At 48.2% G+C, this 25,468-nt stretch overlaps 1 protein-coding gene across 1 annotated transcript in view; it reads right to left on the bottom strand.

The window, feature by feature from the left end:
- Positions 1–6,429: 6,429 nt before the first annotated feature.
- The window catches only part of WHAMM (WASP homolog associated with actin, golgi membranes and microtubules), a 20,442-nt gene continuing 1,403 nt past the window's right edge, over positions 6,430–25,468 (bottom strand). Inside the window, exons 2-10 of the mRNA XM_080651469.1 lie at positions 25,152–25,325; positions 22,571–22,721; positions 21,027–21,196; positions 18,378–18,543; positions 15,488–15,675; positions 14,185–14,271; positions 13,876–13,971; positions 10,017–10,566; positions 6,430–7,265 (exon numbers count right to left, since the gene is read on the bottom strand). Coding sequence (XP_080507595.1) covers positions 6,952–7,265; positions 10,017–10,566; positions 13,876–13,971; positions 14,185–14,271; positions 15,488–15,675; positions 18,378–18,543; positions 21,027–21,196; positions 22,571–22,721; positions 25,152–25,325 — 1,896 coding nt within the window. The 3' untranslated portion in view covers positions 6,430–6,951. The remainder of the gene's footprint in view (positions 7,266–10,016; positions 10,567–13,875; positions 13,972–14,184; positions 14,272–15,487; positions 15,676–18,377; positions 18,544–21,026; positions 21,197–22,570; positions 22,722–25,151; positions 25,326–25,468) is intronic.

Genomic DNA, 25,468 nt, shown 5'->3' with positions numbered 1-25,468 from the left:
TCTGGTGTTCACTTTCTGTGTTTCAGTACGTTGTCATTTGGCAAATTCTCTTTTCATATTTAAGGGGAAACTATTTTCCTTTAAAGACTTGTATACCTTTGTGAATTTTACCTGCTTTTGTTGTAACAGTTGTTTTTGTCGAAATACGTAGTTTGGTAAAATGTTTGTGTCTCTTAAAAAGTCAACAACGATCTTTCAGAAGCCTTTGTGTCTTTTTTTAAAATATATTTTTATTGATTTCAGAGAAGAAAGGAGAGAGAGAGAGGGAGAGAGAGATGGAAACATCAATGATGAGAGAGAATCATGGATCAGCTGCCTCCTGCACGCCCCACACTGGGGATGGAGCCCGCAACCCGGGCATGTGCTGTGACCGGGAATCAAACCGTGACCTCCTGGTTCATAAGCCGATGCTCAACCCCTGAGCCACGCCGGCCGGGCAGAAGCCTTTGTGTCTTGAGCAGATACTTTGAAAGCTCAGTCTCCCAAGGGGCAGGTGGATGTTCTCGGGGCCACGGAGTGGGCGGGGGCCTTGTGCTTTGGGGTTTGGCGTGTACATTCCCATCCTGCTCTGGGGCTGCGCCATGCTCAGGGAAGCTTCGGGGACCCCTGCCCTTCAGCACTCGCATTCTGCCCCCTTGGGGACGACACCAAACTTTTCTCCACCCAGAGGCACTTTTCTCCTGCGGCTCGCATCCACGCAGAAGGCAGCGGAGCGCGTGTGCCTGCGTTCCTGGCTCTTGAGGGAAAAGCTAATCTCGGAGACTCCGGCCACCAGCAAAGAGCTTTCAAGAGCAGCTTTGAACAGATGATGCTCGTGGCCGAGACTGTGCTGGGCAGAGGACCAACTTCTCCCAAACCCGTGTAGGCGGCGTGAGTCCCTCCCCACAGCTCGGGAGTGACGGGAATACGGGCGTCTCTATTTTCCCGTCACTCAAGTTCATGTCTATTTTGAGCCCCCCTTCTACCAGGCTTATGTAAGTGGGTCTCAGCCAGTTCTGGGACCCCCTTTCCCCCAGATGTGAGTCCTCAAAGGTTCTGGCAGCGTATATATTCCCAAGGTGTCGGGGAGGGCCCGTGTTTGCTGAGACAGCTCCTGCCCCGGCCCTGCTATTCCCCTCCACCTGCCGCTCGGTAGTAAGGAATCCCTCAGATGCTCCTGAGCCCACGGAGAATCCCTCAGATGCTCCTGAGCCCACAGAGACTCCCTCAGGTGCCCCTGAGCCACAGAGACTCCCTCAGATGCCCCTGAGCCACAGAGACTCCCTCAGATGCCCCTGAGCCCACAGAGACTCCCTCAGATGCCCCTGAGCCCACAGAGAATCCCTCAGATGCCCCTGAGCCCACAGAGACTCCCTCAGATGCCCCTGAGCCACAGAGACTCCCTCAGATGCCCCTGAGCCACAGAGACTCCCTCAGATGCCCCTGAGCCCACAGAGACTCCCTCAGATGCTCCTGAGCCCACGGAGACTCCCTCAGGTGCCCCTGAGCCACGGAGAATCCCTCAGATGCTCCTGAGCCCACAGAGAATCCCTCAGGTGCCCCTGAGCCACAGAGACTCCCTCAGATGCCCCTGAGCCACAGAGACTCCCTCAGATGCCCCTGAGCCACGGAGACTCCCTCAGATGCCCCTGAGCCCACAGAGAATCCCTCAGATGCCCCTGAGCCCACAGAGACTCCCTCAGATGCTCCTGAGCCACAGAGACTCCCTCAGATGCTCCTGAGCCCACGGAGAATCCCTCAGGTGCCCCTGAGCCCACAGAGAATCCCTCAGATGCCCCTGAGCCACAGAGAATCCCTCAGATGCCCCTGAGCCACAGAGAATCCCTCAGATGCCCCTGAGCCCACGGAGAATCCCTCAGATGCCCTTGAGCCCACAGAGAATCCCTCAGATGCCCCTGAGCCCACAGAGACTCCCTCAGATGCCCCTGAGCCACAGAGACTCCCTCAGATGCCCCTGAGCCACAGAGAATCCCTCAGATGCCCCTGAGCCCACAGAGACTCCCTCAGATGCCCCTGAGCCCACAGAGACTCCCTCAGATGCCCCTGAGCCCACGGAGACTCCCTCAGATGCCCCTGAGCCCACAGAGACTCCCTCAGATGCCCCTGAGCCCACGGAGAATCCCTCAGATGCCCCTGAGCCCACAGAGACTCCCTCAGATGCCCCTGAGCCCACGGAGAATCCCTCAGATGCCCCTGAGCCCACGGAGACTCCCTCAGATGCCCCTGAGCCCACGGAGACTCCCTCAGATGCCCCTGAGCCCACGGAGACTCCCTCAGATGCCCCTGAGCCCACGGAGACTCCCTCAGATGCCCCTGAGCCACAGAGACTCCCTCAGATGCCCCTGAGCCCACGGAGACTCCCTCAGATGCCCCTGAGCCACGGAGACTCCCTCAGATGCCCCTGAGCCCACGGAGACTCCCTCAGATGCCCCTGAGCCCACGGAGAATCCCTCAGATGCCCCTGAGCCCACAGAGACTCCCTCAGATGCCCCTGAGCCCACGGAGAATCCCTCAGATGCCCCTGAGCCACAGAGACTCCCTCAGATGCCCCTGAGCCCACAGAGAATCCCTCAGATGCCCCTGAGCCACAGAGACTCCCTCAGATGCCCCTGAGCCACAGAGTTCTCCGTGCGGTTCTCCGGCCTCTCAGCCATCCCCTGGTTGACAGCAGAGATTCCAGGGGAGGGCAGTTTGACTTGCTTTGTGCACAGTGAGTCCCACAGCCCTGTGCTTCTCACTCCGGGCACCACATTGTCTGCTCTCCATCGTCCCTCCCTCTGCCTGGTCCTCTCACTCAGGATCTCCTCCATCTTCTGGTTCCTCTTACAAAAAGCCACAGAGACCTCTTCCCAAAGCTTGGAACGGATCAGGTTGTAGCCCCGCATCTCCGTCCCTCACCCCCGGCTCCCCCATGAGGCCACACCAGGCGCCTCCCAGACCCGGCCTTGCCTGGCTGCCTCCGTTCTCGGCTCGCCCAGCCCCTGCCGCCCCCACTGCCTGACAGCCTTGCCCTGCTCCAACCTCATCCCTCCTGTCAGGCCCAGGGGACTTCTCTCATGCTTCTTACAGAGCTCAGTTCACACGGCTCTTTTGTTAATCCCCACCCGAGGATATTTTTCCATGGATTTTTAGAGCGAGTGGAAGGGAGAGGGAGAGAGAGAAACATTGATGTGGGAGAGATACATTGATTGGTTGCCTCCTGCACGCACCCTGACCAAGGCCGGGAACCTGCAGCCAAGGTACATGCCCTTGACCAGAATGGAGCCCAGGACCCTTTGGTCCTCAGGCCGACGCTCTATGCACTGAGCCACGCCCACTAGGGCTGTAAGGACGGCCTGCAGGGCGGCGGTTTCCGGCCGTCTGGGTTGCCAGCCCACCTCTGAAAAACCTCCTGGGTTCAGACCTTGGCAGTGTAACGATCCCCCCGTGCCAGGCAGGATGCTGGCCCCTGAAAGGTGCCCAGAGCCCCCCTCACCCCTGAAACCTCAGCATCTGTTGCCTCACCTGCGGAAGGGCCCTTGCCGAGATGACGGGTGGGTACCCTGCCTGTGCGTGTGGGCCCCGTCTAATGGCACAAGTTCTTAAAGGCTGACAACCTTTCCCGGCGGGTCAGAGACACGATGGAAGGAGAGCCCGAGAGATGGGACGTTGCTGGCTTTGAAGACAGAGGAAGGGGCACAAGCCAAGGAAAGCAGGCGGCCTCGACAGACTGGGAAAGGCAAGAAAACGGCGTCCCCCCGGAGCCTTCCAAAGGAACGCAGCCCTGCGACCCCTTGGTAGTGACCCCTTGGTAGTGACCCCGTGAGGCCCAGGCGGACCTTGGGCCTGTAGGAAGGTAGGAGGATGAACTGGTGTGGTTTGAGCCTATGACTCTGTGGTGGTAGCAATAGAAAACCCACACCCCTCACGTGCGTTGACACACTGGAAAGTGGAGAGCCTTCGTTGTGTAATTCCCTGAACGACACGGGTTCGCGATGGGAGGTCGTTCATGAGACACCTGTGGCTGCAGCCTGTGCTGCCACCTGCTTCGCTCCCTGGTTCACCCTCCGGAGAGAGAACAGCGAGGGAGTGGCTCCGGTGGCCCAGCTCCTTGCTGTGTATCCCAGGACGATGGATACGATGCTGCCAGCTGTGGATGGGCACTCCCCGGGGCAGACCCAGGGGGTAAAACTGGCCGTGACGGCTGCCCCTGTAGCCAGGGCTGTGGGTGGGGAGGCAGCGTGAACGGAGTCCAGGACAAGGTGATAGTGGGGAGGAAAGAGGGGTCAGGGGAGACTTGGGACAACGGAAAACCATGGGGTTCAGACTGAAGGATGGTGTGGATCTGCCGGGATCTGCAGGCAGAGGCCTGAGGGGGGAGGGGCCCCAAGACAGGGGAGGGGCCCCAAAACAGAGGAGGGGCGGAGGTTGATGGGCAGCACGTGGAGGGTGGGTGGAGGGGCCTAGAGCTAGACAACAGGGGACCGACTGTCCCCTCTCCTTGGCTCCGGTTCCCGACACATGGGGTCCGGAGGTTTAATCGGGAGAACTTTTGAAAACCTTTGGCCGAGCTGAGGAAGCAACACCTGGGAATTCCTCATGCCCGAAGGAGCTCCGGGTGTCTCAGAATACTGAATCGACAGTAAAAGTCCAACTGAGTTCTGATTTTGCCATTTTTAAAACACCCCTTCTTTCCAGAGAAATACTTGGGGGCTCAGGTGGGCCTGTCTGCGGTGGGGACGGGGCCTGGGGCACAAACACCCACCCTGCCTCTGGGATTTGGAACTGACGCCCTGTGGAAACCCAGGATCGCCATGGCAACGTGGGAGAGCGAGGTTAGTGGGACCTTTCAGGCAACTGGAGAGATGCTGCTCTGCCTGTATTGTCCCTCCCCCTTCCCTAGTGTTAACGCCAAGCAGGGAGAAGGGTTCCAGCATGAGTTCAGTTTTGAGGGAACAACACTCCCCCCCACTTAGTATTTACTTAAATACTAATACTATTTAACTGAAATCTTATTAAAAACAACAACACCCCACCACACACACAGGGAAGGCTGTGCTTCTCATGTTAAGATTTCCTGTTTTCATTTAAAAATATATATATACTAGTGGCCCGGTGCACGAAATTTGTGCACATTAAAAGGGATTAGAGGAAATAATTTAATATTGCTATTTGCCCTTTCTTATAATAGAAGTGTCAGAGATGAAAGAAAATTAGTAAAATGTATATGAAAACCTTCCTCCTGTCGGAGTCTGGGCCGCACCACGGGACTCAGAGTCAAGTCCCCACCCACCCACACGTGCCTCAAAATCGCGTGAGACCCAGACCTGGCCGCCCCCACCCCTCATTGGGATAGATCCAGACCTGGCTAGTCCCACCCTTGTCAAGCCCTGCCGGGCAGGGAATGTAGCCTCAGGCCCCCTGGCCCGGCGCCAGGACGGGGGGGCATGGCCTGAGGTCCCCCAGCCCAGACTGGGGTGGGGGAGCATGCCTTGAGATCCCCTGTCAAGCCCCACCAGGTGTGGGACATGGCCTGAGATCCCCTGTCAAGCCCCATCAGCAGGGGCGTGCAGCCTCAGGTCCCCCCTGGGTGGGGGGCTCGGCCTGACTTCCCCCGACCCAGCACTGGGGGTGCACCTTGAGGTCCCGTCAGGGCCCGCCAGGCAGGGGGGCACAGCCTCAGGTCCCCTGGCTTGGTGCTGGGGCAGGGGGTGCGGCCTGAGGTCCCCCGGCCTGGTGCTAGGGTGGGGGGCATGGCCTGAGGTCCCCTGTCAAGCCCTGCCAGGTGGGGGGCACGGCCTGAGGTCCCCCGGCCTGGCGCTGGAGCAGGGGGAGCAGCCTGAGGTCCCCTAGCCCAGCACCAGGACGGGAAGCACACCTTGAGGTCCCCTGTCAAGCCCTGCCGGGTGGGGGGTGTGGCCTGAAGTCCCCTGTCAAGCCCCACCTGGTGGGGTGCGGGGCCTGAGGTCCCCTGGCCTGGCACTGGGGCGGGTGGAGCAGTCTGAGGTTCCATAGCCCAGCACCAGGACGGGAAGCACACCTTGAGGTCCCCCATCAAGCCCTGCCAGGTGTGGAAGGTGGCCTGAGGTCCCCTGTCAAGCCCCACGGGGGTGGGGGAGGGCGTAGCCTCAGGTCCCTGCTGATTGCTCATTAAGGCTCCTTATGGGAACTTGGCCTCAGCTGTGGGTGCAGCCATCTTTGTGACGGAGTGTTGGTTAATTAGCATATTCCCTCTTTATTAGATAGGATTTGTACTGATTTGAGAGAGCAAAGGAGAGGGAGAGAGAGAGAAACATCAATGATGAGAGAGAATCATGGATCGGCTGCCTCCTGCATGCCCCAAATGGGGATCGAGCCCACAACCCGGGCATGTGCCCTGACCTCCTGGTTCATAGGTCGATGCTCAACTACTGAGCCACGCTAGCTGTTTTCATTTCTGAGTGACATGATACATTATAAATAGTCCTTTATTATGAGTTTATAGAGTGCTTGATACATAAAATACATCTCATTTAAAATATTTCCTAAATATAAGCAATTTATTGATTATTGCTAAAATAACGTTCACATTCAACCTTTACATCTGAGGAAGCTCTGCACACGCGCACAGGCCTCGGTCAGTAGTCTATTAGTGCTGCTCACCCCATGCCGTCGTCGTGTAAACGGTGTCAAATTGAGGGAATGATCTAGAACATCCAAGGTGAAAAATAATACTATTCTCCTACGCCGGCCATACTCACTCTGGGTCCTCAGATCCCAACTACGGTCTCGTGTGTGCAGCCACCGCCTCTCCACTCCCTGGGTTCTAAAAGCCACATGAAGCAACAGCTGCCGCCGGCCCACGGCCCCCGCAGGGCTCCCGTGTCACGTGGCCACGCCACCCTGTTCACGTGGCCACGCCACCCTGTTCACGCGCTTGTCAGCAGCAGGCCTGGCGCCGTGGCTTCACTCAGCCCTCGGCCTGGAGACGAGCTAGTGGTCCCACTCTCCAGGGCTGTCCTCCTCCCCCTCCTCCCCCTCGTCCTCCTCCTCTGAGTCCGCAGACACTCTCTGGATTCTCTGGAGCGCAGCCTTGATGCTCCTCTCCAGGTCGCTGGCTGGCTTCCTGCTGGGGCCCGGGCCAAGGTCAGGGTGAACTTTCTTCAGTTTGACGCCCTGCCTTATGGCCGCCAGAATGTGCTCGTTGATGGAGGTGCAGGGAGGGGCCAGCGCGGGCGCTTCCACCTTCTGGAGCGGGGTTCTCCCGCGCCTCAGGTCAGCCAGCACCTCGTCCATGGACCCTGAAACTGAGCAAACAGAACGAGTGACATCAAGAAGTCATTCTCTCGCCCGAGGTGCCAGGGCCTTTTCGTATTAGTTAAAGGCGTCAGGTCACACACCAGTCAACGCCACGACTCACACGGGATCATCCTTCCCTTAAACAAGCTCTCTCCCTGCGTGCATCCAGGATAGTTCGATCGCTGAGACTATCGAGAGCACCACTGGCAACTCACAGGCCCCGCCGTGCACACCTCTGGCTAGAACGGAGGCCGTGACACTAGCCGCTAGTGACTAGCGTGTGATCCTGAGGAGTTTCGGATGCTGGGGTACATCAGCTGATCCCATGGGCGTGATTTAGATACTTCTCAACCTCCACCTCCTCCATTCCGTTCCCACTTGGAGAGAGATCTATTTAAAAAGCGAACCCTGCTGTGCTTCTCACTTCAGCTCTCGTTATTAGTCCGTGATGACTAACAGTCGGTGACAATGAAGCGGGTAGGTTTCCACACAGAAAAGGCTTGAAGTAAAACTTTAATCAGCAGCTCAATGAGCCCGCGGGGGCGGCCCTGGCACGTCTCCCGCAGCGTCTTTAATCCACCCACGGCACCCCGAGGTAACTCACACGCTCTGTTCTCGAGGGTGTGAAATGCTGTCAAAATACAAATTAGATCAGAGTTCCAGAGCCTTGGGGAGTAGAAGCTTTTTTTTTTTTTACTCTGGCGCCGTGAGACCCTGGGCTGGGGAGATCCCTGCCCCCCTGCTGGGGAGAGGGGCCGCCGGGGGCCACCCTTCAGGGCTCTTCCTGGAAGGCTTCGAGATGAAGAGTCATTTCTAGCTCAGGACTGAGGCCACGTGATGGCTAAAAAGAATACTATTCGCCCTGGCCCGTTTGCTCAGTGGATGCGCATCAGCCTGCGGACCAAAGGGTCCTGGGTTCGATTCCGGTCAAGGGCACGTATCTCGGTTGCAGGTTCCTCCCCGGCCCGGGCCCTGGTCGGGGCTTGCTTATACAGGAGGCAACCAATCCATGTGTTTCTTTCACATCAGTATCTCTGCCTTTCCCTCTCTCTTCCACTCTCTCTAAAAACCAATGGAAAATATCCTCGGTGAGGATTAAAAAAGTACTACTACGTGAACCGGTAACTTGTTACTGTGGCCCTCTTCCAGGAAGGAGTGCGAGGACAGGTCTACAGCCGAGGGCATTTCCTTACTCTCCCGCGGAGGAGGCAGTTGGGCGTGCAAGGGCTCCCCTCACTGTGCCCTGGACCCAGGCTGGAATGGGGCGCCCACAGCCAGACTCCAGGAGAGGCGCCGGCACGCATGCTGTCCCTCCCCTCTTAAACGATGTTGCTGCGCCCGGCTGGGGTGCTCAGTGGTTGAGCAACGACCTATGAATCAGGACAGGTCACACTTCAGTTCCCAGTCGGGGCACATGCCTGGGTAGGGAGCGTGCAGGAGGCAGCTGATCAATGATTCACTCTCATCATTGATGTTTCTCTCTCTCCCTCTCTGAAATCAATAAAAAATGTATTTAAAAAAATAAATAATAACTCTCTCTCCCAACGTTTTTTGGGGGGAGGCAACCAAAATTTTTGGTGGCCTTCAAAAGATAAACATGAAGTAAATAAACGATGTTGTTGCAAACCCCACGGTAGGGCTGTGTGGTCTCCACCTGATAGCGTGGACTTTTCCATTTGTACCTGGTTCTAGGTGCAGGGACACCTTGAACTCAGAGGAACAAAAATACTCAATTATCCAGAACCACAGTTTGAAACTCATATTTCTACCATTCACATCACCTCTCTCAGTACCTGTGCACGTTCTAGGTGGAGAGGCTCAAAGCTTAGTCTTGAAAACAAATGTACATAGCGTTTTGCTAGGATATCTCTCTCTCTCTCTCTCTCCCTCTCTCTCTGTGTACACACACACACACACACACACACACACACACACACACAGCATTAGGCTAGAGTCTGGGCCGATTTAAGCCAGGGTCCTCAGTAGTTAATGTCTAAACCTTAATTAGGATTACGAGTTAGCACTATAGCCCTCGTGTATTTGTCCCACTTCATTTTAGAAAGATTTCCCGCAGGAAGTTTTCTCAGTCTCCTGGTCTTCCGTATTCTGACTAATATTCCCAACCAATCTTCTGCTTAAGATGCCACAGTCGGCCCTAGCCGTTTGGCTCAGTGGATAAGAGCGTCGGCCTGTGGACTGAAGGGTCCCAGGTTCGATTCCGGTCAAGGGCACATGCCTGGGTTGCAGGCTCGATCCCCAGTGTGGGGTGTGCAGGAGGCAGCTGATCAATGGTTTTCTCTCATCATTGATGTTTCTATCTCTCTATCCCTCTCCCTTCCTCTCTAAAATCAATAGAGATATATTTAAAAAAAAAAAAGATGCCAAGGTCAATTCTGTAAAGGTTTCTGAGGGGCAACAGTAAGTGTGATTAAAAGCAACACTGAATAATGGGCAAGTAGCAGAAATCAGACACACACTGAAGTTTTAAGAAACCGGAAATTGCCTCAGAGATCCCAAGTCATGTGACCATTAAATGTATAGAGGTGGTTTGTTCCAGATGAGGTAGTGTTTATCAAACTGATTTAGGCTATGCTAATTTCCCCCAAAAAAGGTAACACTTAAGGCAGCAAGTACTGGACTATTTTAAGATCGCAGAGAATTCTGGAAAAGAATTTGATTTGAAGATGATGGCTGCTAAAGCCAGAATGCTCGACTGCTCAGCACCCAGTGGGAGCAGGCACAGAATTCTGGAGGATTACCTGGGCATTTAAAATGGCCTGAGGAGTCACACAGCCTTTCAGCAGGTGAGTCACACACGAGAGGAAGTGGCTGGTCATCTTGTGCTGAAGTCCTGAGGTGTAAATTCCGATGATTTGCAGATTGAGAAGAAAAGGACGAAGCAGGGAGCGGAGGTGCTGGCGGAGGAGGAGGAGGAGGAGGAGGAGGAGGAGGAGGAGGAGGAGGAGGAGGGGGGGGAGGGGGAGGGGGAGGGGGAGGAGGAGGGGGAAGAGGCGGCAGGGGAGGCGGTGGGGGCGGCAGTGACAGCTCCTCGCTGGGTTTGGACTGGGTTTGGTCACCAGCTGGAACAGCCATCTGGTCGGGGATATTTCCAGGACAGTCTTGGCACTTGGGGGTTTTCACATTGCTAACTTCGTAGGAGGGAGCACTTCTGGTTTTCCTGGAGGACGGATGGACTAGCGCCTTCCCCTGAGAGGTCGGGGAGGAGGTCGGCTGGGGCAGTCCACCTGGCAGGTTTGGAGCCTCGGGTTCTGGGCAAGGGGTTTTTGGTGCAGACCGACCGGGGCATCGCTGAAAGTGAAAACTGTTGTGAGAAACTTGCCACAAATGCAAACCATCAAAGTGCCGGGACTCTCTCTACACAATGAACACGAACAGTTCCTGGCAGGGATTGTTCTAGTTCACAAAGCGGCTCCCACTTGTGCAACCACTAAATCTATTAAAGAATAAGCATTTGCCCGGCCAGCGGGGCTCAGTGGTTGAGCATTGACCTATGAACCAGCGGGTCACAGTTCAATTCCCAGTCAGGGCACATGCCCGGGTTGTGGGCTCCATCCCCAGTGTGGGGCGTGCAGGAGGCAGCTGATCAGTAATTCTCTCTCATCACTGATGTTTCTCTCTCCCTCTCCCTTCCTCTTTGAAATCAATTTAAAAAAAATTTTTTAAAGGAATAAGCATTTATATACTTTCATATAATGCCTTCTTTGTAATAAAATAGATATGTGAGGATACATATAAGGATATTCATCATACTATTTTTAGTTTGAAAAATCAGAAACTAAATATGAACCATAGGAAGTTAGCTGAAAAAATTATGGTGAATTAATTTAAAATATTAGGCAGTCACGAAAAAAAACATAAACAGTACAAAGTCTGTGAAACAGCCTGGAAAAATACAGATAACGCACTATTAAATTTATAACCATACAAAAAACACATCTATGAAAAATACCAGTAGAGTGGACCTCAAAATGATAGTTATAACAGGAATTATGGATGTTTCTTTTCTCTAATATTTAGGCTTTGAGTAAATTTTGCAATTTAAAAATGTGAATTTTAAAAGTTCTGGCCCCTCAGGTGTTCATTTGATAAAGAAAAACCTAACCTTACAAAGAACTAATCTGGAGGGGTGTAGGTCCCTAATGAAGACACCGATCAGCCAATAAAACACAGAACATTAACACTATAGGGCCATTACAATGAACTAGGTCGTATACAATAGGATACTACTATTATAAACTTAAACAAAAAACAGCCCGAGCTGGTTTGGCTCAGTGGATAGAGTGTCGGCCTGCAGACTGAAGGGTCCCGGGTTCGATTCTGGTCTAGGGCACATGTCCAGGTTGTGGGCTCGATCCCTAGTAGGGGGCGTGCAGGAGGCAGCCGATCAGTGATTCTCGCTTATCATTGATGTTTCTCTCTCCCCCTTTCCCTTCCTCTCTGAAATCAATAAAAATGTATGTAAAAAAACATACACACCAAATTTATACCACTGACGTTTACGTGTAAACTTAAAACACACACAAAATCGCAATTCATGATAAACTCAGTATTTCTAGAAGTCTCTCCCACGTTGTTCTAAAGTGTTTCAAAACAAACAGCAAAGCAGTGGCCACAAGCCCCCCACCTCACTGATGTGGCCACCCCCTGCAGTTTCCGATGAGAGAGCAGGCGAGTAGAACAGAATCCCAGAAACTGGCCAGACTCCAGGGGTCGTCCAACCATCCCCCAAGGGCAGGGCTCCCAACCACCCGAGCGTTCCCTCCGTGCACCAGGGCAGCGCTGGTCTCTGTCTGAGACTGCTGGGCAGCCTGCCCCCCTGAGGGCTCACCCAGAACAAATGAAATCCTTGTCTCCCAACAGCCCTCTGAAATATTTAAAAACAACTTGTCTGGGCTCCACAAGTACCACGTGTCCCATGAATTCACGGGTCGTCTTGTTCCCGCTTCGCTCCCAACGTGCTCAGGCTTTGTCCCCTTCGCTTGTGGCACTTCTTGGTACACAGAGTTCCGTCCACAAAGGATGCTACTGTTCTTCCTAAGCTCGTGAGTTTTTCTGCAGCTTCATCCCAAGTGATTCACATGAAACTGAAAGCAACTAGTTCTCAAGGGTCTTTCCCCTCCACTTGAATCACACACACACTCCTTCCCAGCACACCCTGTACAAGTCTATTTTTGGACCAAAAAACCTAAAACTTAAACCAATTTGAGGTCAACTGGTTAGATTTTTTTTACCTCCTTGTTCCAGCTTGCTGAGCGCTTAGGTGGCCTGATTCTCCCACCTCCCATCTGTCCCACCTCCCATCTCCGCACCCTCTCTACCTGGAAGCTGATCACTGATCTGTGGTTCAGGGCTAAGGAGCTGGCTGGCGTCCCTCCAGTCCCCTCCTCCACACTAATCCACTCCTCTAACCACCGTGCTGACAGCTCACCACCGTTACTCCCCAGCCATTTGCTCTCTCCTGCTGGTACTCATGTAGCTCCCTTCCGTGCCTTCTTCCTGCTTTCATTCACGCCCAGGCCCCGGTCTGGAATCTCTGGAGGTGCGTCTGGGCATTCGTACTTTTTAGAAGCTCCCAGGTTGGGAGTCCCTGCTGTAGCTCAGGGGTTAGAGACGCCGCTCTGTATAACCTGGAGCTACGTCCTAGAACCACTCTGAGCCTTCGGTCACTCATCTCTAAGGGGGACGAGAGTCTCTTACAAGGTCGTTTCAACAATGAAATGAGAACGAAGTGCCTAGCACCGTGCCTGAATGAGCGGCACTCGGTAATGGTCAGAGCAGTGTCTGTCATGGTTTTTCACTCCAGTGGCCCCTACTTTCCTCGTTGGGACCACACAGCACACCTTTAGTACCTTATTCCAGAGGCTTGTCTGGACTGCGCTAGTTTTTCTTCGGGGACAACAATAAACTTGAGTCTTTATTATGATGGTGCATGCAGGGATGTGTGATACGAACAGGTTTATGTTTTATATTCAACAAGTTTAATGTTATTTTTAAATAAGTAGCTATTTACTTATTTAAAAAACCTATTCACTTTTTAAAAATCCTCACCTGAGGATATGTTTATTGATTTGAGAGAGAGAGAAACATCGATGTGAGAGAGACGCATCAAAATTGGTTGTCTCCCCCATGTACCCCAACTGGGGCCAGGGATCAAGCCTGCAACCGAGGTATGTGCCTTGACCGGAATCAAACCTGTGACCGGTCAGTCCAAGGGCCAGTGCTCTAACCACTGAGCAAACAGCTAGGGCCCTATTCACTTGTAATAGAGCACTTAACTATACTCAGTCACAAAGTTTCCTTGATTGCATTTTAGAGAATTCTTTATTGCAAATGAGGAAAAGCCAGCTAAAGTTGAGGGTAATTTAACTTTTTCAGTTTTCCCTGCTGATCAACAAACACCAGGAGGTGAGAGCATGTGGCAATGTCAAAACATCTCAATATTCTAATATTGTCGGCTTTTATCTATACACTAAAAATCATGGCATTTGGGGAACATTCTGTGTTCCAAATGATCTATCTGTTCGTGCTTCATACTGTTCTCCGAGGACGGGTGATCTTGAATTATTTCTCCAGAAGACGATTATCTCTGAAACTTACCTCTTTAAATGCTCTCAATCGTTGCAGTGTCTTCTGGCGTTCTTGGCTTATCCATTCTTTTTTCTTTAGCTCCTGCTCTTTTATCTTGTCTCTTTTCTGTATTTAAACAAGTATGTGTTTGTAAATTCCTTAAAATACAAGTCGAGAGAGAAAGGGGCCATACCCCAACATTATCACCTCCCCTCCAACCACCACTGTGTCTGCAGGCATGGGCTACAGTCGCCCCCGGACTGAGGCAGCAGCTGCAGGTCCAGTTAAGCAAGTGTGTCACATTATGTAAATCTAAAATATTTTTCTTTAACTACTCACCACCTGAATACTATGGTGCTGATGAAAATATCTGATACTTTCTTCAGCCTGCTGCAATCGGAGCCGATGGTTTTCTTTGCACTGATCCTGGTGGGAGAATACAAATCACCTACAAGGTTTTTACTATCGCCATGGGCTGTAGCATAAAAGGTTAAAAGAAAAAAGCATTGCATTTGGGCTGCCATGTAAGGCATTCATTCGTGAGTAGGAATTTCTGGAGAGGCTCAGTGATATTGCTGCCTCCTCCGCCCTGTGACAGGAGCTGATGGGTGCTTGCAGGAAACAGTTGTGCCCAATCAGAAGGGCCACAGATTCAGTGCTTTAAGAGATGAAAAAGGGAATTCTCCAACCAAGGGGGAAGGAGAGGATATGCAAGGGTCCCCCATTCTCAAATGGGATGTGCCCTAAGAATCTGTTTCAATACTGCTATTTAAAGCATATTTCCCCATCATGTTTTACAAATAGTAATTATACTTCCAAACATACCTACATAAGCATATGCAACCTACAAATACCTGAAAAATCATATTAAAAACTACATTTCACTGACGTTTAGCCATTCTTGGCATGTTACCTTTTTATACAATCGCTAGAGGCCTGGTGCACAAGATTCATGCACTCGGGGGTGTCCCTCAGCCCAGCCTGTACCCTCTCACAGTCCAGGAGCCTTCGGGGAGCGGGCCTAAGCCATCAGTTGGACATCTTTAGCGCTGCCGTGGAGGCGGGAGAGGCTCCCGCCACCGCCCCTGCGCTCCCCAGCCGTGAGCCTAGCTTCTGGCTGAGCAGCGCTCCCCCTGTGGGAGCACACTGACTATCAGGGGGCAGTTCCTGCATTGAGCGTCTGCCCCCTGGTGGTCAGTGCATGTCAGAGCGACCAGTCATTCTGCCGTTCGATCGATTTGCATATTAGCCTTTTATTATATAGGATGGAGTTTTTTTAAATTAAGAAAAAAATCACTGAGTATAAGGATTGAAATGAGCTAAATATTATCTCTGATTTTATAATCAACAATTTGCACTAAATTTTAGAATTCACTATAGCTGATTAGAAGTTTTTACTTACTGTGATTTTAAAAAATAGCTGCTGAATGAATTAAAAATCTAGAGATTATGACAAATGCTTAAATCCCCAAAGAAACAAAAAATCATTTTAAGAAAAACTCAGAAATATATTGGAATTGCAGCTACTGGCATCCATATCAACACACACACAAATCAGGTAAAAGCCTTATTTCCCATCCCTTTATCTTTCATGACAGAGAAATGCCTGGGAGGGAAAGAAAGCAGGCCGCCCAGCACCCACCTTTCTGTTCCTGAGGTGGGCTCTCCTGGCGCAGATCCGGCCCCGCTTACACTCCAGCTGCCGGCACTGCCGGCTGAGCTCTTGCATCTCCAAGTTCTTATGGTCCTGCAGCCCCTTCATGGGATCAATGACTTTCAGTTCCTCTGGACTTTCACATGGGTCATAATAGACAACTTCATCCTGTTTATCTAAAAAACATATTTAATGATTTGTTAAAGACATGTTTTATTATAAAAAATTATGCATAAAATCTCTTAAATGTAGTAAGGGAAGTAAAGATCACATGTAATCCCACCACCCAGGGAGAAACACACACACACACACACACACACACACACACACACACACATCACTTACATAGCTACACATATCAATAAACAGTTCTAAAAGAACATTTTCCACATGATGGAAATATAATTTTAATGGCAACACAGTATTCTCTAATTTAAAGAGTCTCTGTTGTTAGAATGTTCCATTGTTGGCAATTTCACTGTGATGAACATCTCTGAATATAGATCTTTGTGTCCATTTATTAATTCCTCGGCAGATGAATATTTAAGATTCTTAATAACTATCGTCAAATTTCCCTCCAGAAAGGCAGCTTACATTCTACCAGCAGTATATTATTGAGGAGCCTTAATGATATACAATCTTGATTACATGTTGATTTTTAAATAAATATATGCATGCTAACTGTCAACAAAATCAAGCCCTACAGAAGTACATAAAATAAAAAGTATAATTTTCTTCTTCCTTTCCCAAACCTTTGGAATCCCAACCTCCCAGAGGAAAACACTAACAATTTGGCATGCATCCTTCCAGATCAACTTTTTTTAAAATAAAATTTTTCCTAAATGTGTAAAATGCTTAGAACCTGAAACTATTATAAAGTTTTTTAAATACCTAGGATTAAATTAAATGTCCAGGATCTGTATGCAAAAAAATTAGAAAACTTGGAGGAACTTTAGGGAGAAAAAGACTTAAGAAAATGGAGAGACATACCATGTTCTTGGATGGGAAGATTCAAAATTGCAAAGACGACAATTCTCCCCAAATTAATCTCTAATTTTAAGCACAATCCCAATAAAAATTCCGAGTGTTTTGCTTTTTGTTTTGAACTTGTGAAAATGAGTCTAAAGTTCATCTGGAAGAATAAAGGAGAACAGTCAGAAAACGTGTGGAACAGCAGAGTAACAAGGAGGGATGTGCTTTACCGGGCACTGAAATGGACCTCCAAGATACAACAGGAAGTCTGGACTAGCACCAGAGCCACGCACAAATCAATGAAGGAAATTGATTTATAAATAGGTCAAAATAAATGCAACGATTCTAGATGAGCCAGGCAGCAAGTCGAAGCAGTAGGGGAAAATGTTTTCAAAATCAGTGATTGGGACTGCTAACTACTTGGGGGGAAACATTAGATTCCTACCCCACATCAAAATAAATTTCATCTGGATTAAAGAGCTAAATGTCCCTTTAAAATTCATAAAAATAGTATAAGAAAAAAAATAAGTAAAATGTTGACACCATTTCAAGATGAGGACTTTGCCAGGTGTACCACCAAAGGCAGAAACCATAGATTTATTTGCCAGGTGTGACCCCAAAAGCAGAAAGAGAAATAGATGGGACTTCATTAAAATTTAATATTTCTGCAAGGCAAGAAAAAGCAAACAACAGGGAGTATTTGCAACATATGACAAATAATAAGAGTAATAGCCTTAATATGTAAAGGAAACACAAAGAAAAACTAGCAGACTATGAATAGGCACTTCATAAAAAATATGTAAATAACCAGTTAACATACAAAATTGCACTGAATGACACTTATAACTGGAATAAATAAAAATTAGAATGCCCGGCCAGCATGGCTCAGTGGTTGAGCATCGACCTATGAACCAGGAGGTCATGGTTCCATCCCTGGTCAGGGCACATGCCTGGGTTGTGGGCTTGATCCCCAGTAGGGGGCATGCAGGAAGCAGCCGATCAATGATTCTCTCTCATCATTGATGTTTCTATCTCTCTCCCCCTCTCCCTTCCTCTCTGAAATCAATCAATAAGTATATACATATTTTTCAAAAATTAGAACATGCCATTTTTTTCTATCAATTAGGCAAGAATTTAAACGAATGGTGAAAGTATGGGGAAACAGGTATTTTCATAATCTGCTGATGGGAGTGTCATTTTGTACAACCTATCTAGAGGACCATTATATAGTATGAAATTTAGAAATTAGAAAATAACAGAGGTGAGGAAAAATATATATCAAATGATTGTTGTGTTGTTTTAACAGATATTTGTCAAATGTAAATTTTGCATTGTCCTTGATCCAGTGATTTCATCTTTAGAAATTTATTCCAAGGAAATAATATGTCCTATACACACACACAAATGCAAACACATGTTTATAGGACGGTTCTTCACTACACTGCTGTTCACAACAGTGAAAAACTGAACATCACAGTTGGTATGTCCATATAATGGAATACTATGCAGCCATTAAAATTTTTGAAGATTTTTATTACCTACTGAAATGGAATGTTGATTATTATATGTTAAAGGAAAAAGAGAATACTGAACAGGATATATAGTTGTAGTTTAAAAACTGATATTTATATACATCAGGCTACCAAGCTAGTCAACAAATTGTTACCACTACGTATCTCTAGCTGATGGAACTGGAGTAATAATAGTTTTCCTTTCTTTGTTTTGCTGTATGTTTAACAATGAATATATTATTTACTATTTGAGTAATAAAAATGCTGAAGGGAAACTAGGAAATTTCAGCAGACATTTTATACAATTTACAAGAAGTAACTGATAACATGGTCTGTATTTCCTTGAATGTGTAATTTAAACATTTTAATATATATATTTTAAATATAAGTTTTACCTTTTATAAGTCTTTTAATAGAGTCCAACTGTGTAATAAGTAGTATTTCTTCATATTTTAATATCTCAAATTGAATCTCATATAGTTCTAATTGAACTTCATGGTATTTTATTTCTAGTTCGTCTACAACATTTATATTTTTTTCTTGTTCTGGAAGGTCTTCCATCTTGTTTACATGAAAAAAGAATAAGAGCAAGATAAAGTATTTAGTATACTGAAAGCAAACTTCAGAAGCATTTGAGCTATTTTCTATTCCTGGCTCAGTACCAAATATGAAAAAGCAAACTGAGAAGAAACACTTTTCCATTTCATTTAATGGAACAAAAAAGCCCATTAAACATTTTTACCAATACTTCATCTCATCCTTGAAACATATGAAACATTCAGGTTTTGAGAAAAATAAATGGCAGTGAGGTCTTCACAGTGTTTTCTGCTTTAACATCATAACATCGCAGGAAGAAACTTAAGTGACTATGATCCTGGAATGAAGCACCTCTGACTATTCTAAAGTTGCGCTGAAAATAATGTTAATTTTAAAGTATATTACCTACTTCAGTACTGAGCTCAATGTTATCATCAAGTGAATCTTACAACATAACATTTCAAAGCAATCTTGAGCAAAGGGAAACTTTATGGCCATCTTTCTCTAGTCCTGAAATTCTCATCAACCAAAAGATGGTGTTGGAATACGAAAGGAAGTTCTTTCACACTGGCCGGAAGGAAAGGGGATATCTAAAATTAAAGTCTCGCCCTAGCTGGTTCGGTTCTGAGGACAGAGCGTTGACCTGTGGACTGAACGGTCCTGGGTTCAATTCTGATCAAGGGCACATGCCTGGGTTGTGGGCTCGATCCCCAGTAGGGGGCATGCAGGAGGCAGCTGATCCATGATTCTCTCTCATCATTGATGTTTCTATTTCTCTCTCCCTCTCCCTTCCTCTCTGAAATCAATCATCAACCTATATAATAAAGAGGTAATATGCAAATTGACCCTCATGCCCTTGCACAAGATGGCTGCCCCCATGTGGTCAAAGATGGCTGCCACAAGATGACTGGCAGGGAACAGTAGTTGTGGGCCATCAGGCCAGCAGGGGAGGGCAGTTAGGGGCGACCAGGTTGGCAGGGGAGGGTAGTTGGGGGCAATCGGGCCAGCAGGGGAGCAGTTAAGCATCGATCAGGCTGGCAGGGAGTGGTTAGGGTGTGATCAGGCTGGCAGGCAGGTGAGCGGTTGGGAGCCAGCAATCCCAGATTGTGAGAGGGATGTCTGACTGCCGATTTAAACCAGCAGTCAGACATCCCCTGAGGTGTCCCAGATTGGAGAGGGTGCAGGCTGGGCTGAGGTTCACCCTCCCCCCAGTGCACGAATTTCGTACACCGGGCCTCTAGTCTACACTAATAAAAGAGAAACATGCAAATTAACCATCACTCTGCTACACCCACAAGCCACGCCCACCAGCCAATCAGGAGTGAGTATGCAAATTAACCCAACCAAGATGGTGGCCAGTCAGGGAGCTGGAGCAAGCAGGAGACTTGGGTTGCCCCAGCAATGGAGGAAGCCAAATTTCCCACCCTCGCGGCCCTGGCCTCCACTCAAGGCTACAAAGTTTCAATTACAGAAGATAAATAAATCCTAGATACTTGTTTCCAGCTGTCCCTGGCCTCTGCTCAAGGAGGCGCTGAAAAAAAAAGAAAAGAAAAAAAGGAGGGGCTGGGACCTTGGGTCGCCAGGGGGTGATCAGGCCAGGATAGGACAGCAGGGGCCATTGGGGGTAAGCAGACCAGCAGGGGGGCCAGTTGGGGGTGAGCAGGCCATCAGTGGGGGTCAGTTGGAGGTGATCAGGACAGCGGAGGGGGGGGCAGTTTGGAGTGAGCAGGCCAGCAGGGGGGCAGATATGGGTGAGCAGGCCAGTGGGGAGGGGAGGTGGGGGCGAGGAGGCCAGCAGGGAGGGCAACTGGGGGTGAGCAGGCTGGCACGGGGAGCAGTTGGGGGTGATCTGGCTGGCGGGGGGGCATTTGGGGGTGAGCAGGCAGGCAGGCAGGTGAGCAGCTGGTTAGGGGCAATCAGGCAGGCAGGCAGGTGAGCAGCTGGAACCAACAGTCCCAGATTGTGAGAGGGATGTCCAACTGTCGGTTTAGGCCCGATCCCTGTAAACCGGCAGTAGGACATCCTTCAAGGGTCCCAGATTGGAGAGGGTGCAGGCCGGGCTAGGAACAACCCCCCCCCATGCACGAATTTCGTGCACTGGGCCAGTAGTATATAATAAAACCCTAATATGCAAATTGATCAGCAGAACACCTGGTTGCTATGACACACACTGACCACCAAGGGGCAGACGCTCAACGCAAGAGCTGCCCCCTGATGGTCAGTGCGCTCCCACAGGGGGAGTGCCGCTCAGCCAGAAGCTGGGCTCACAGCTGGCTAGCACAGCGGTGGCAGGAGCCTCTCCAGCCTCTGTGGCAGCACTAAGAGGCAGAAAGCAGGCGGGCAGTAAGGAGCGAGGGTTCACGGACTGCAAGAGGGCACAGGCTGGGCTGGGGAACCCCCCACCCCCGGTGCACAAATATCGTACACCGGGCCTCTAGTAAAAATATATTTTTTTAAATAATAAAATAAAAGTGTTTCTAAAACAAAGTCACCTTTATGTGTCTTACCTTCCCCTGAATCTCAGCTCTTTTGTGATCTAAACACAGCTCTTTGGCTCTCATGAGCTGCAGTGTCTCTCGAGCTAACATGAGCTTGAGTCTTTCTAGCCTGGGAGTTGCTGTGGCCCAGGCCGCCTGGCCAAACCTCTTCTCATCCTGTTCCATTTGTTTCTGCATCCCTGTCGGATTATAACGAATAAAATAAAACTTAATTGCAGCTCACTAAAAAGTGAACATTTTATCCTGAGCTAATCTTTTATTCCCTCCCATGTTACCTGCAAAACACCCTTTTTAAAAGAAAGTTTATTTTCATGATTTTTTTATCACACAGATAATACATGGTCCTTGGTATAAAATTTCAGATATCTGATTGTTTTTTAGAACAAGGCAAATGATCATGAATCTCACCTTCTTGTAATTGCTTCTTACATTTTGGTGCATATACCTCTAGACTAGACAGACAAGGTTATAGAGATAGTTTGACCAAGAAAACCCCACAGGGTAGGGCAAGAGTAGCTTTACAGTTGTTCATATAGAAAATAATAGCCTGGCTGGTGTTGCTCAGTGGTGAGCATTGACCTATGAACCAGGAGGTCATGGTTCAATTCCCAGCTAGGGCACATACCTGGTTGCAGCTCGATCCCCAGTAGGGGGTGTGCAGGAGGCAGCCGATCAATGATTCTCTCTCATCATTGATGTTTCTACCTCTCCCTCTCCCTGAAATCAATAAAAAAAATTTATTAAAATAAAGCAAAAAATATATATAATAATTAATAAATAATACAGGGATAAACTTATTTCACGTATTCACAACTGTAAATCTACCTTTGCCCCACCCTGTACGTCTTGTTTATTTCACTTACTGTATCGTGGAACGCTTGCCATTCATAAAACAGAGAATCATGCTTAGTAGCCGTGTGATATTCTATTGTATGAATATACTATGATTTAACAAACTGGTTGACAGACAATGTTTTTTCCTCTTTGGAACTACCATCAACAATGGTTTAAGATAGAACACAAACATCCCTTACCCAGCCCATAGGGCTGGCAGGGTCTCATCCTGCGGTCTCGCCCGCGCCGTCTCGCCCGCGCACTCTGTTCCAGCCCCACGGCGTTCTCAAAGGTCCTCACGCTTGCCCGGCTCCCTCACACAGAGGGCCTTCGTCAGTGCTATTCCTTCTGCCTGGAACACTCTTCCCTCACCCTGTTGTGTTCTCAAGTCCCATCTGCCCTTCGGATACCAGGGCCACTGCCACTTCTCTAAGGCCCCTGCTGCCCACTCCGATGGAGTCTAAGTTTCCTCTCAGCTCAGAGCCCCCTATTTATCTTCTCCACGGGCTTGTTGCCACTGCCATTTCCCCGTGCATGTGGATGAACACGCAGCTGAGATTTCTCTCCCTCAGCACGCTGGTCGGTGTCTGTTTATGCGCAGCCTTGTACTGAACCCCCAGGACCTAGAGCCTGGTACTAAAGAGACACGCAGATGTTTTGTTTTGTTTTTAATGAAATGAAAATTGCATGTATGTTAGTGTAGCATCTTAAATGATTACCTGCTAATGCTTTTACTGTTTCTTTAAAATAATTCACTGTGATGTCCTGAATAGAGACTATCGCTTCGTCAGCCTGTCTGGCCCACTCCTGGGCTTCCTTCTGCAGAGCCACTATCCTTTTAGGACCCAGATCGTCCTCATCCAAGGATTTCTATAGAAAGAACGGAAAATTGCACAAGTAAGAAAGAATAGCAATGTACGGACTTTGGGAAAGTGAAAGGAAACTGGTCGCATGGATTATTTCAACTACATTTATTGCTACTACTCAGTCAATAAAGTTTCATGAATTCAGCAAGTCCTTATTGAGAATGAATAAGGCTCTAAGGTGGCTGGAAGTCAAAGGGATTCTCTGGGGCATAAAGGGGGAAAAAACAACCCTACTTTTACTTTGCATTACCCGAGTAACTTTTTCTAGAGAGGAGTGCAGTCAAGTTATGTTTCTCTGTTAATAATAATAATACACAGTTTAAATGAGATCTGTGTTAAGCACTCAACATGGGCCTGGTACACAGCACTCAGGTGTTAGCTGTTGCTATGGTTTCTTTTAGGAACATGAAGCTTTTCAATAGGATGATTCTTTTCTCAAGGGAAAAAATAATACAATAACCCAACAGAGCCCGGCTGGCGTGGCTCAGTGGTTGAGCGTCACTGACCCATAACCAGGAAGTCATGCTTCGATTCCCGGTAAGGGCACATGCCTGGGTTGCGGGCTCAGTCCCCAGTGTGGAGCATGCAGGAGGCAGCTAATCAATGATTCTCTCTCATCACTGATGTTTTCTCCCTCTCCCTTCCTCTTTGAACAATAAAAATATATTTTTAAAAAATAACCCAAAAGATAGTAAAATCTGTACATTCATGATTATGGCATGTACTCTGTCATACAGCATCCAATTCTTCTGCAAATGTAGTAATGTAAGAAATATACTCAGGTGAGCCATCAGAGAAATATAAGTCAAAACTACAATGATCTACTCCTTCAGATCCACTCAGATGGCTATAATAAAAATGACATAATACCAAGTATTGGCAATGACGTGGACAAATTGGAAACCTCATTTACTACTGGGGGCACTGGTTTTAGTAAACAGTCTGGCAGTTGGTTTCAAAGGTTAAGCATAGAGTTACCATATGACCCCAGAATTCCTAGGCAAGAGAAATGAACACACATATCTACATAGAAACTTGTACACAAATGTTCATAACAGCATTATTTACAACAGCCCCAAAGTGGAAACCCAAAAGTCCATCAACTGTTAAATAGGTAAGTTGTATTTCCTTATAGTGAATATTATTTGGCAATACAAGGAAATGAAGTTCAGATACATACTACAACATGGATGGACCTTGAAAGCATCATGCTACATGAATGGAGCCAGACCCCAAGGATCACTTATTGCATGAACCACAGAAGGTGAAATGTCCAGAAGAGGGCAATCCGCAGAGGCAGAAAGCAGTCTGGTGGTTGCCCAGAGTTGGAGGAAAATGGGGAGTGACTGCTAATGGGTAGAGTTTCTTTTTGGGGTGATGAAAACGTCCTGGCATTAGATAGTGGTGATGGCTGCACAACTCTGAAAATACCAAAACCCACTGAACTGTGTACTTTAAATAGATGAATTACATCTCAATAAAGCTGTTATTTAAAGAAAGAAAAAATATAGGTAGGAAGTAAAGATTATCCAAATAATACTTTTGAAATAATGAACAGAACAGGTTGGAGTGGCGTGTGTTTCATCTAAAGATGATGTCATGTTTACAGTACAGTAGCCTGGCGGAGGTCGCAGGTGTGGAAGGATGGCCCAGGGCAGGGAACAGAGACTGGGTGATCACTCTGATGTCTTCTGTTTCCGATGGGATGAGACCCAAGGAGAGCTACTGAAGCCCTGGGCTCAGATTAGTTTGTAACACTGGATGGAAATGACACTATTCTAACTAGTGTCACAGGGCTCAACGAAGTAAGAGTGATGACAGCATCTACTAAATCAAATTACTGAATTACAACCCAGGGCCTTGCTGCTTAAAGTTTCATCTTGTTTCTCAGAAATTTGCACATGTCCTTAGAGGAGGAAAATAAGCTAAATAAGCATCATATCAAAAAGAAGTCATCAGCAAAGAATGTGTTTAATCCTTGAAAGTCTGCAGAAATCTGAATGTATTAAGAAGATGGCCCATGCAAAATGTTCTTCATTTTTACATCACTTTTTAAAAATAATATCTCTACAATATCATCTAAACATAAGGGTCGCCCTACCTGATATGGCTCAGTGGAGAGAGCATCGGCCTGTGAACTGAAGGGTCCTGGGCTCAATTCTGGTCAAGGGCACATGACCGGGTTGTGGGCTCGATCCCAAGTAGGGGGTGTGCAGGGGGCAGCCAATCAATGATTCTCTCTCATCATTGATCTTTCTCTCTTTCTCTCCCTCTCCCTTCCTCTCTGAAATCAATAAAAATATATTTGAAAAAAAATAAACAAACATAAGGGTGAACCTAATAGGCCAACACAGATGGAATCTTAAATGTGACTAAAGAAATAATATGTGACAAATAGTAAATCAGATAAAGTAAAAACATAAAGAAAACATACCAAAATATCACGCTTACATGAAGTTGCAACTTCTCGCATATCTCTAAATGGCTTCAATAAATACTGGAAGAACGTGGTTGCCACGGTAACAAATTCCTGGTATACTTCATCTTCTTCTCCATAAACTTCCATTAATGCCACCATGGTGTTGGCTCTTTCATGGCCTTGAAGAATCTGGAAGGCAAAAAGCAGGTAAAGCTCAAGTATGGGCAGTGTGAGGTCAGACCAAACAAACAAAAGTAAAGACACCTTAATGTTCTAAACTTCAACAGATCGGGGGAAAGCAGAGTCCACAATTTTATCTTAACTGCATACAA

Source organism: Plecotus auritus, assembly GCF_963455305.1.
Source record: "Plecotus auritus genome assembly, chromosome: 15".
Lineage (NCBI taxonomy): Eukaryota > Metazoa > Chordata > Mammalia > Chiroptera > Vespertilionidae > Plecotus > Plecotus auritus.
This window is presented reverse-complemented; position numbering and strand designations above follow the sequence as displayed.